The 12346-nt window shown below is 37.3% G+C and overlaps 3 protein-coding genes across 4 annotated transcripts in view; all 3 read right to left on the bottom strand.

The window, feature by feature from the left end:
- The window catches only part of slain1a (SLAIN motif family, member 1a), an 11542-nt gene extending 7646 nt beyond the window's left edge, over positions 1-3896 (bottom strand). The window contains exons 1-2 of one of the 2 annotated variants that reach the window (XM_020609542.1): positions 3253-3896; positions 2219-2355 (exon numbers count right to left, since the gene is read on the bottom strand). In XM_020609542.1, coding sequence (XP_020465198.1) covers positions 2219-2355; positions 3253-3704 — 589 coding nt within the window. In that variant the 5' untranslated portion in view covers positions 3705-3896. The remainder of the gene's footprint in view (positions 1-2218; positions 2356-3252) is intronic. The other variant, XM_020609541.1, reaches the window with a different exon arrangement.
- Positions 3897-4786: 890 nt separating this feature from the next.
- Positions 4787-9069, bottom strand: scel (sciellin). The gene is made up of 15 exons (XM_020609549.1): positions 9037-9069; positions 8864-8932; positions 8727-8783; positions 8493-8552; positions 8171-8224; positions 8034-8075; positions 7867-7938; positions 7730-7780; positions 6690-6752; positions 6521-6562; positions 6350-6412; positions 6166-6237; positions 5599-5707; positions 5087-5189; positions 4787-4944 (listed from the first exon to the last, which is right to left on the bottom strand). Exons 5-15 carry the CDS (start codon positions 8176-8178, stop codon positions 4928-4930), a joined length of 642 nt encoding a protein of 213 aa, XP_020465205.1. The 5' UTR covers positions 8179-8224; positions 8493-8552; positions 8727-8783; positions 8864-8932; positions 9037-9069; the 3' UTR covers positions 4787-4927.
- Positions 9070-9391: 322 nt separating this feature from the next.
- LOC109965340 (location of vulva defective 1-like) lies at positions 9392-12346 on the bottom strand. The gene is made up of 9 exons (XM_020609274.1): positions 12273-12346; positions 11283-11314; positions 10570-10666; positions 10104-10166; positions 9960-9992; positions 9816-9857; positions 9699-9728; positions 9548-9619; positions 9392-9455 (listed from the first exon to the last, which is right to left on the bottom strand). The coding sequence occupies exons 2-9, from the start codon at positions 11299-11301 to the stop codon at positions 9392-9394; spliced, it is 420 nt and encodes a 139-aa protein (XP_020464930.1). The 5' UTR covers positions 11302-11314; positions 12273-12346.

Raw genomic sequence — 12346 nt, 5'->3', positions numbered from 1 at the left:
TTCACAGCAAGTTAGACAAACAACAGCTACTGGAGCTCAGGGACAAGGAAGTATTCATGACCCAGAGGAGGACAGCCAACCTTTACTGAATACAGCTTTAGAGAATGAAGAAAACCGTGATTTGTGCACACCCTAATAACCAACTAGACAAATACTAACAAATATGTAAAGATGAATCAAAATATGGGCACAACAGCCCCACAGTATGAGGGTAACTGATCTCAGACTTTGGAAATGTTAAAATCTAAACATGCACAGCCCAATGTGTGCAACAGTATGTGCTTTACCAGTACAAGAGCCTTTAATATAGGCTGATCTGAGCAGCAAGTGCAAGGCAAGTCTGCCTGAAAACCCATCTAATGTAAGCATGGTTTCTATGGCAACCATAGCCCAGCGCATGAGTGCAGAAACAGTAAAGCACCAAATCTAAAACTGCGTCCAGCAGCAAATGTCATTTAGTAGCACACTACTATTCTAACTATTAATGTTTTTATAGTATCCAGGTTAGGTGTTAATGTCTATAAACACCATATTCTTGCTTATAGAAACCTCATTATACCTGGAAATCTGAATATGTTATCAACATGTCCAGGTCTGCCATAAGCATAGGTACATCCTCAACCTTAACTATGTAATTATATGATCTGTAATTGTACCAATATTCTGCATGAAGTGGATAAATTGTACCTTTGATCTCATCCTCCATTACTGAATTAGAAGAAGCAAATCGAAAGCCAAAGTGGGTTCATCTCCAGCTGTTAATGTATACAGTGAGCTGAATAACCATGTTTTATTATGTTCCATGTAAATGTTTCAGTATACTCTAAATATAATCAAATCCAGGACAATGGTCTGCATGTAAATATACTCTGTAGGAGCCATTTCCTAAAGAGAAGTCACAGTAAAATTTGTAGTTCACCAAATGTACATTGGGTGTCACCTTTGTGCTGTGATCAATATAGTATCTAGTTATTTATTTTCAGGTGTCAGGTGTTGCTAGATGGAAAGGGCCGTCATGCAGGGAAAACACTACTGTGAGGAAGTGGTGAAAATGGTGGCTTTATAGAGACATTTATGGACTGACTGCTGAAATGGATCAATTGAAGATCCTTGTGCCTTGAGCAATAAAAACACCATGTAAAGTCAGAATAATAAAAAGCTGTTTACTGCACTGCACACATGGCAGGCTGTCAATGAACACTATATGGAAATTTAAAGGAATAGTTCAACATTTTGGGAAATATTCGTTTGCTTTCTGGCTGAGAGCTAGATCAGACGTTTGATACCATTCTTCTGTCTGTTGAAAGGATGCTGAAACTAGCAGGCACCTAGCTTAGCATATAGACTGGGAATGGGGAAGCAGCTAGCCTACAGAATCTACCTACCAGCACCTCTAAAACTCACTGACTAGCACATTGTATCTTTTTTGTTTATTACAAACATAAACCACAGTACACAAACAGCAAAATGTGGCTTTACAATGGGGTTATGTTATGTGAGCTATTTATTGGTCAGGAGCAGAGATGTCCCTGACTCTCTGCTCGTTGTCTTTCGAGCTAATAGCTTCTGGATCCAGCTACATTTTGAACATACAGACACGAGAATGGTATCACTCGTTCAATTCCATTTATGTCAAGAAAGTAAATAAGCATATTTCCTGATATTCCTAGTTTTCTAAAAGCATGGGTTTGAATTTTTTTGTGCTTTTTCAACAGTCCTATAAAAAGTTGAATATATGTGTATGTAGAACCACTTGTTGTGGGGGCAGTGTAATCGTGATGCCGTGCCCAGAGCTTTACAATCCTCTCTCCAATGTTTCCCACTTAACACCGTGTAATGCCACCCAACAGCACAGCATGAGTTCCTCCAAATGGATGTGTGTGTGTGTGTGTGTGTGTGTGCACATGAGGACATCCCTTTAACTGATCCTAAATGTTCTCCAGAGATACTAATACGTGTAAATGGGAGTTCTTCCAACTCTGCTAACACACAAAACAACCACTCCATGAGAAGTTGGATGTTGTACGTTTAAACCCATAAATTTAAAGGGAGTGAGTTAAAGCTGCATGAAGTGGAAAAACTCCAACAGATCAGAAGTTATAACTGAAATCCTGTTGCACGTGGAGAATTTTCATGTCATAGCTTATGATCACATGTCAGCAGCCAGATAGACCAATGTCCAGATGTTAATCTGAGTGATGAATACTGTTCACTGTACCTTGGTCCAGCCTGTGACAGAAGGTCAATTTAGCCAGCTCCACCTCAGGCCCCGGGTGGTCCAGTACCTGCCTGCACCACTGGAGAGGGCTGAGGACACTCTCACCCTGCAGTTTGGCCTTGGGACTTACATACAGCCTAGAACAAATGGCAAAACCCAGAGTTTAGTCCTGCCACCTTTACAGCACAGCCTATACTATTACTTTACAGGGATAACTGAAATGAAATATGAGGGTGCTGCATTTTATTTGTGGGCACGGGTTTTACGGTGACAGTATTTCTCAAATAGATGACCCAGTAAATTAAACATGCCTCTGCAAAGGGAGCAATTTCCCTAAAATACAAATGTCAAAGCACCCTAAAAGTTCCATAACCATCTGCTGCCATTTTATTGGCAACAAAATAAGCTATAAAAGCAACAAAAACTAAATTTATTAGCTCTTGAAACTGGATTCCCACTTTAATTTGTGCTTGTTATCAGCAGATCAAAACTGACCATTTAATAAGGAGGGTAAAATAAATTTAATTTTACTTATAATGCATGACTGTAAAGTAGATCAATATATATGTATGTGTCTGTGCTACAGTGAAAGCTACCTGTCAGCAGATACAGCGCTTCAAAGCAACTCAGCCTGGGACTCAACACTACACACAAAGCTCAGCTGTCTGATCACAGGCTGAACGGGGTCTTTGTTTCTAATTTCATCCCAGTAGATATTACTGGATACTACCCAGTAGATGCTACTTGCACATTGCGCTCTGGGATGCAACAAAGCTTGTGTCTGATCTGTTTTGTCCTCTTTCCTCCACCCTGCTTGCCAAGTGTCTGCAAGTCAACTCTTCTAGGAGAGAAATCAATAACGCAATCAATAAGTGGATACATGGCTAAGTAGTATTGGACATGATGTGTCAGAACTCTGGCTGTGACAGTGCTGTGGCCTATAGCATCTGTTATTGTCAGAAAAACCTAAAGGACACAAAGACATATACTATGTGTGGCTGCAACAAAGTAGCGGATATAAACAGAGTGGTTACCAGCTATCAGGCTCTCCGACAGGGAGCATGGTGTTGAGGTCCAAAATATCAACCTCATCCAGAACAGTTGTGGCTCCCGGGGCGTCGTTGTCCTCCCCGGTGGCACCATGAGACACCGAGCTCGGCTGAAAATAAGAGAACGGCTCCTCCGTGGAACCCCTGGGTGCCGGAGCACACGGATGCGACTGCGTCGGACTCGAAATGCCATATTTAGTGGTGAAATTGTCACTCGGACACGCCGAACCGCCGTGCAGACACGGTAACGAGGTCTGGAGATGAGGGCCGATGGAGCAATTGTTTACAGCGTTCGCTCTCGTCCGCAATTGTTCGTTTTGTTTCTCCAGTTTTAGGACCAATTCCTGAAGCTTTAACACCTCCAGCTCCGCGTTGGAGATTTTATTCCTGCCACTGACGTCTGCCATTATCTGGGGGCTCAACACTTCGGCTTCCATTTGGTAAAAGGTACATTGAGAAGGGGGGGGAAACCACGGCCTGCCTGCAGAGGGTCCTACTCAATTCAGAAAGGGTGTCCAGATCCCACTGTTTAAAGCTACTACTACACACGCACACTCACACTCACAGATGCACACGGTGATGCTGCTCCTGGTATGACTGCACAGCCCCCATCTCATTGGCCAGCAGCTGAACTCTCATCACACCACTGCTGAGGACCTATTTATTATGAGTCGCACACATACTGTGCTTATAAAGGGTATTCGGGGACTTTTCCTCGTTTTAAGTGGAAACTTAACATTTATAAGGTGTAAACGTTTAATAAAATGTTTATAATAATTGTAACCAGACATGAGGACCTTTTATGAATGTTCAGTATTTGCCAACAATTATAACAAATATTTTATATCATTACATTTAGTTGTTCTCCATTTATTAAATATCTATATACTGCTAATTAATGCTAAATCGGGGGCTTACAGTTAAGTGATGACATGCAAGAAAACCATTGAATCAAAGTGGATGTGCCAAAACAACAGTACTTAAATACTGACTGAGGAGGCCAGATATAATGTTACAGATTTTGTTTCATGAGAATAAAATAATTATCAGTTCAATACTTGATGATTTTAAAAATAACATAGAATTGAACTCAAATAATAATATTTCTGGAAAAAATTAATTCTCTTTCAAATCATATCAAAATTTTTTCTGCCTTTTTCTGTTCTATTAAATTATATATGATCACATAATAAATGTATAATCTAAGCATACCTCATAACTGTGATGCTAATAATTAAGAAGAATGATATGAACAAGGATCATGGCAACCCCCAGAAAATGGACACATATTTACACTTTTTTTTAAAAATAAAGATACATCAATTGTCTTTATTGCACACAGAAAAAGCCCCCGGCCCTAATTATTGTAACATCTCCTCCCATGTTACATAAGAGTCCCTCAGAGGCAGCAGGCTTAAGAGAATATCAAATGCAAACTTAAGCTTATGATACAATGACATAAAAATCTAATGTCAACATGACTAAAAAAGGTTATATCCATAACACAACTCCCATTTTCAGGAAAGACCAGAAAAGAATTGTAATTATATCAAAATCAAAGTACAGCAGAACCAGTGTCACCCAAAAAGGACTGATAAACAGTATTCCATTTCACCTTTAATCACATATGCTAGACCTCCAGTGAATGCTGGGGAGAAACTTAGCGTCTCCATTTATCTGTGTGGGGGTGAGAGAGAATGCTACCTGTTAAATTCAATGTATTTTATTTATAATCATTCAGCAAACAAATACATATAAACATATATTAAGTGGAGTCAGACATTTAAAGAGACGCAGAATGGAAAGTAAATTATTTTACCTCTGGTGATCTCAAAGCAGTTCTCACAGTGCACCATGCGTTTGTAGACCCACATGCTGTCCCCAGCTTTCAGATGGCTCAGAGAGCTGTTACACACCCCACACTGTCAAAACAGACAGACACACTGAGCAGCTGCACAGCTTCTGATAAACATCTTGTTGCTAAAGGCAGATTGTAACTTCATTTTACTAACAGAAATCTATAATTCAACTTCACTACATTTCAGAGGACTATATTATACTTCTTACACTACTACATTTCTCTGATGGCTGTAGTTACTTATTACCTTGCTTACTAAGATTTTACATATAAAATATATGTTCACTTTTTAAACTATGCTCCATATCGACCAGCTACAACTTTAAAATACTGTTTATGATTTAATGCATCCGTAACCAGTCATATATATTATTCTAGTGACAATTATATAGTTTTGCTTAAATAATACTTCTTCTCCAACCACTGCTTGCTGCTGAAATTTATGCAAGAAGAAACAAAACTAATCAGCTCACTTTAAAGCAGGAAGCATGGCAGTTGATGCTCAAGTCCTCCAGGACCATCTTGGCATCTGCGGTGAAGGGCTTACGGCAGTAAGTGCACAAGTCTTTCTCAAGAACCAGCCTGCATGCAACAGATGTTGATAAAGTGTTTTAAAGTATATTAAAAGAATGCCAAGCATTATTCTAATTTCATTATTGACCTTGGAAACAGTAGTTTGGGACCCTTTTAAACCCTTGCTATAGGTTATGTGTGAGATGAAAAAGCCAGTAAATTAACCTTGAGTTAAGATAATGTTAAGCAGTCAGTTAAGATAGTTAAGTTAATGACATGGCTTTCAGTTCACCACTCTGGTTTAGACTGAATTATCTCAACAATTACTGGTATTCATGGTGCCCAGAAAAGTCAGTGTGTTCTAAACTTTGGTTTATGACCACATGCCAGCAGATTTAATGACATTCCCATCAGCTTTGAGTGTAATTTGTGTTTTGTGCTCATTAAAAACTGCCACAGAAAGTCTTGTTTTCTTGTCAGTCCAATGTTTCTAAGGTCAAGAAAGATTGACGTTGCACTTTTCATACCTATCAGGAGCTCCGTACACACTCTTGCTGGAGGATTTAGAGAAGACTGAATCTGGCATGTCTTCTGACCTGCTGTGATAACCACACAGTTATCAGTTTCTACACATGACCCAGTTTTGCTTTACTCTCAGATAATGTTTGTACATTAGTGTTAAACCCATCCATGTCTAAGATCATTTAATACCTGCTACTTCTGTATGATGATGAGGTGTAGACAGAGGGACTGGTGACACTGCTGTACTCATAGCTATAAAAAGACAAAATGAGCCACGCATCACACATGAGCTTTAGAATACTGTATTTCCTACTTACTCTACACTTCTATTTAAGTTTACAAGTTTGCTCTGCTTCCTACCTGGTGTCTGGTCTGGAGTAGGAGTAGGTTTTACTGTCAGTGCTGTGTGTACAAACACAGAGCAGATTAGGGATAACAGAAAGACTGCAGCCACATCTGGCTGTATGATGAGAAACACCCCTGCCAGAGGTGTGTGTATGTGAAATGTTGATAACAGTCAAATAATTACCTGGGCTTGCTACTGATGCTGTAGGAGGTGGTGGTGCCAATGGAGGAAAGATCAGAGTATGAGCTGTGTGTGTCAAAGAGGCACAGGAGTGAGCTGCAAATGGTAGCAACTGAAATTTGCTTTTCTCATTGTCTTTATTTGAGTTAATTTGAAACTTTATAACAATATTATAACTCAGAAACCAGGCATCAATACTATTGTTATACAGTTATCTGTAATACTTTATTTTGTTGTATCAGATGTCTCAGTAAAGTTTGTTAATTCTTGAAAAGTCTGGAAGATGAGAGAAGATGCCAGTAAAGCTATCAGTTGTAAAATGTCATACTTGTTGGTTTTTAAGGATCTGTGTATTTTGAAAAGGTATATACAGATATAACCTTTTGGTAATCCACTTAGAAGATGCTTAAGAGGAATTTGTCTGATAGTTATAAAAGCTGAAAAATTCCCATCTGGTGCAACCCGCCCCCTAGTGGTGTGGGGTAAAATACCCCAGTAGGGCCTACATCTGTATTTATGTCTTTATTTTTATGTTCTATGTTGATTTTTGTTGGTGTGTAAAAATGGGTAAGAGAAAAAATATATAGCGGGAGTGTAAACGACATAATTACTGTGGTTTTGAAAAAAATAAACCTAAGACACGTTTCCACTGCTGACAGTAAAACCTGAATATTAAGTACATTTAACATGCTGATAAAAAAAACGAACATATTGTAAAATAAATCATAATTTAGTCACATAGTTCTCTTTGAAATATAAAAATGGTGAAAATGGAGCAAAGTATTGGGTCATGTTTGAATGTAAATGTAGTGATATACCTTGTAAGCACAGTCACTGAAAAAGAAATCAATTTAAAGATGTTCTTGTTTAAAGAGTGTTCCTTATATACATTATAAAATCCATAGATGGCTAAAATGACTTATCTGACAATAATATTTCATACTCTACCAGCACATTACATTATCTAGAGTGGTTTAGAGATGATCATATTGTACATACAAAGATAATTGCACATGCTCACTCACTGATTTTTCAGCACTCACCTTCTGCTGCTCTCCACTGTGATGACCTCTCTCTTTGAGACGCTTGATTTGCTGAGACAATGACAATGTCTTGTTTCACTTACAAGATGATTACATGGTTATTTGTTTTGTTAAAGTTATACTATGAGACAGCTTACCTGACTGTAGAAGATTTGACGCTTGATGTAATACCGCTTGGTAAGAGAGTGCCATACAGCTCATCTTCAGGTCTGTAACAACAGCATTATTATAAATATATGGTAATTCTGTAATCCTTATATTTCAAGAGTATTTACTTTTCCTAATGACTGAAGGTTTATCTTACTTAGAGGCTGTCCTTGTTTTGGTTGAAGTTATAGTGCCATCTCTGAAAAGTCAATATAAGGCAAAAATATTGTTTATCTGACTGTCTGATGGATAATGTGACTGAGACTGTATGTAAGCTGTCCAGCAGTAACTCACCCACTCATGCCATTTCTCACTGTCACACTCTCAGTACTAGAGACAGTTGTTTTGCTGTAATCAAAAGAACAAGTCCCCATTAGCATTTATAAGAAGCATATAAACATTTAATAAAGGGTTTAGCACAATATAATGTGGTTGTACACAACTAATTCTTATTAATGTCTAAACCGGTAACTTTTTTCTTTGAGCACATGGTTTACATGCTATTATATTAGTGTTTTACTATATTGTCATTTATTATCTGTTTATACACATTTGTTGACAAATACTGTAATAATATTTGTGTGCAACTACAGTGTAGTGTGAGTGCACATATTACTTGTCTGTGGCATTATCTCTGGACCTGGACCTGTATGTATCATAGAAATTGTCCTCATCACTGCAGGAGAGGAAAGAGGAAAGATATATCAAGCTTTGGCTACACAGGGAGTTCTTCTTTGAGGGATAAATGTCTTGTTGATTTTTGATGGGACTTATTGACAGTAATAAAAACTATAGAATATCACCAGATAGCGCACAGCTTGTATTACACCCACTAAGGGATAAAACTCACTCATTGTTTTTGCCACTTTTTACTATCACAGTCTCAGTTTTGGAGATGCTTGTTTTGCTGCAAAGAAGAAACAACAGAATATAATAGAATAATATACTTATTGTCAGATGCCACCATTAATATAATAAAACTAATACCTGTCAGCAGCTGGGTAATCATCCCTGATAGTTGAAGGAATGAGTTTGTCATAAAGTTGATCTTCCGCACTGCACAGAAACATATTAAAGACATCTTAAATTGCACCCTGTGTATAGATTAAATTCCACTATTGCTCAATATTAATATTTTTAATAATCTGATGATATCTTACTCTTTACTGCTGGAAAGAGTTCTAGAAGGTGAGTAGTTTGGATACTGTACACTGTATGAAAAGATGTTACAACTGATCAGCCTCTCAGTCAGATACATGCACTGCATTTTAGAATTAGCACTGCTGCATCAGTATCGACAGTCTTATACTGTTATATATCAAATAAAAATAAAAACTCTTCATGGGTAATTGTTGTGTAAAACTTTCACTTTTTTTGCTTATGATACTTCTGTGCTTACACTTAAATAAAATTTTGAATGCAGGAATTGGTTTTAATACTTTGTATTTTTACATTGCTGCCCTACTTTAGTAAAAGATCTTAGTTGTTCTGTGACTGATTAGTATAGTAGTATTGTTACTCTCTGCTTGAAGACATGACTCGCTCAGTAAATGTGGTGGGGCTTTTAATCCCAGGAGATCTGAAAAGAAAAAGAAGAAGAAAACCTTTGTCATTAATCTGATACAAACAATGTGTGATAAGATGATGTGTATTAATGCCACAGTATTATACTTAAGACTCTGGTTGGTGGTGATGATGGTCTCGGTGGTTTTGCCGCCCTTGGTGACTGTAGTGGTTGTAGTGCTAAAAAGGGAGTAATAAAAAAAAGTTACACAATTCTTCAGCATAAATTGTTAAGTATTCATAAGTAATTGCTTTGTACCTTGTCCTGGGTTCCTCTGTTGAATATGTGCTGCAACAAAGAGGCAAACAATTCAAATGATTCCTAAAAACAAATCACTAGATATTATACCTTTAGTTGTATTATATTAAAATGTACGTTTTGGTGTAGGAGGAAGAAGTCTTGCTTGATGGGATGGAGCTGTTGGTAGAAGAGATTATTAAAAAGATTATTAAACTACAGTTCTGGGTAAAGCTGCTGAAAGTACATTGAGGAACAGAAGTTTATACATTCTGTACCAACCTGGTCCTCAGTTCATCCTGGCTTCCAGTGAATCTACAATGACAAAAGTTACAATCAGTGGTTCCTGTAATAATTTGCTTTGTATGACATGTCTGCACTTATCAGTATCAGAAAAAGATGCCAGTATATTTGTATAAATTATACCTTTTGGTTAGCGAATGCACAGATGTTGATGAGCTCACAGATCTGGTAGTTTCACCATCTAGTCTAAAGAATTAATGACATAAATTATTATTTGTATTGTCTCCAGTCACCACAGTATATTATACTTTTCCATTAATTTGTCCTTTATTGTGAGTTAACTTGAAACCTTTGTTTTTTTTCTCAAAAGAGTTTCACTGGATCTGTACCAGTTAAGAATAGATTTGCCAAAGTTTGGGTCTTGGCTGAACGGAGAACAAATGAATAAGGAATTAATTCCCTCATACTAGCATAAAGAGATGACTCAACACTGCAACTTGTAAATGGAATGTAGCAAGAAGACTTTTCATGATAAAAGTAAACTGAGATATGCACTACAAGTCACACCCAACAGTTCTGCCATTCCTCAAGTGCATGTGCTCATTTGTGTGGAATTTGTGTTTTTGTTTTCATTATTTGCATAACTTACTCTGCAAGGTCATCCTCATCATCCACTCTTCTGATCCAGCTGTTGTCTTGCATTAAAGATTTCTTCTTGCCGTTATCAATTGTCTGGCTGGTGCTTGCTGCAAACACAAGATGAAGTAAACATGAGTGCCTCCAGCTCACATCAAAGCAATTACGCATCTTTTACAGATTTATATTGACTAAATGTAACACAACCAAAAACTATTACCTCATATTAAAGGTTACATGCCATTAAAGTGTGGCCGATTGGTTGAAATGCCACCCTGCAATTACTGCAAATATTTGAAGATGAAAAAGCTTGCATTTGTCACATGCGCAAACAATATGTGCACTGAAGTGCAGGGTGACAAATGCTTAATGCTGTGCACAGCGACTGCTATGAATTAAATAACGGTGACTAGAACTAAAGTTAAAACAAGAACCAGAGATCAAATCTAAAAAAGTATCTCTTTCTCTCTCTCTCTCTCTCTCTCTCTCTTACTCTCCATGTACACAAATTTATCTATCTATCTATCTATCTATCTATCTATCTATCTATCTATCTATCTATTTATCTATCTGTCTCTATATAGATAAATAGATAGATAGCTGGATAGATGAGCATCATATGACAAATTTGACTTTTGAATATTGAACCTTGCCTCTAAATAATTGTCACTCCATGGAATTTCTTTGTTAATGGTATTTGATTATTTAACATTTCTCAATACTTACAAGTCGAATACCTACTCATTTTGTAACTTCACCTGTAAGGGTAAAAGAACAAGAAGGGAATTCATCACATAATAAAACTACAGTATATTGGTCACTAGGTGGCACTGTGGGCTGAGGCTTTTCATAGAGTGCATGTTCTGTACTGAAGTTGAACCTGCGTTTAGTGCACATGTAAACTCAAAAGCTAAGGGATTAATGCTTTTTATCTGCAGTATCTCTGTATCATTGTGTCTCCCCAGAAGCATGTGCATCTGGACGTTTGTGTGAACTTACCATGTTGGGTTTGTCACTGTGCCTGCACCTATGTCAACTTAAATTCTGCCAAACAGGTTTGTCTCATTACGAACCCACATGAAGACCCACCCGCCCACACCTTCTCCAAACATAACATTGTCAGTAAAACAGAGGGGCGTAAAGGATAAATCACATTATCTACTAATGATGACGATACACTGTAGACTATGTGAACACTGTCATTTCTACAGACCAATACACATCTGACAACCTTTATTAGTCCAAAAGCATTTTGTGTGTTTATGGTTGGGTTTGTCAATAATATTTTTGCTTTTGTGAAATAGTTTTGTATCTCACATTCATGTAACAGGTGTCTTGAGTTAAAGATGTAAAACAGAACATATCTTGGAATTTTCTGAATGGGTTAGATTGCTGGCCATTCTCAAAAGTAAACCTTAAAGGATTTTAAAACAGATTAAGTAAAGATTATGAACTTATTGTAGAAAATTTGCCCCTGAGAATTAAACAGTTATATTTCATATACAATATTCAGGTTTGAAATTATCCTTTAAATACCTCTAAATGATTTGTCTATATACAGTAATTTTGTGTGGCAGATCAGATCTTTGACCTTTGATCATTACGTAATCCTCATACACCTTTTTTTGGTAGTTTTTCCATACAAAACACCTTGCCTCAAAAAACTCAGTACCTAGGAAAATTGGCTAAAGATTTGAAAAGAGTCTGGGTTCTTACCTCCACAGACGTTCTATGAGTAACTACAGAAAAAGTGTTGCTCAGTGTAGTTCAGGTCCCAACACCCGTCTATC

The sequence above is a fragment of the Monopterus albus genome, unplaced genomic scaffold (assembly GCF_001952655.1).
Source record: "Monopterus albus unplaced genomic scaffold, M_albus_1.0 scaffold99.1, whole genome shotgun sequence".
In the NCBI taxonomy this organism is placed as follows: Eukaryota; Metazoa; Chordata; class Actinopteri; order Synbranchiformes; family Synbranchidae; genus Monopterus; species Monopterus albus.
This window is presented reverse-complemented; position numbering and strand designations above follow the sequence as displayed.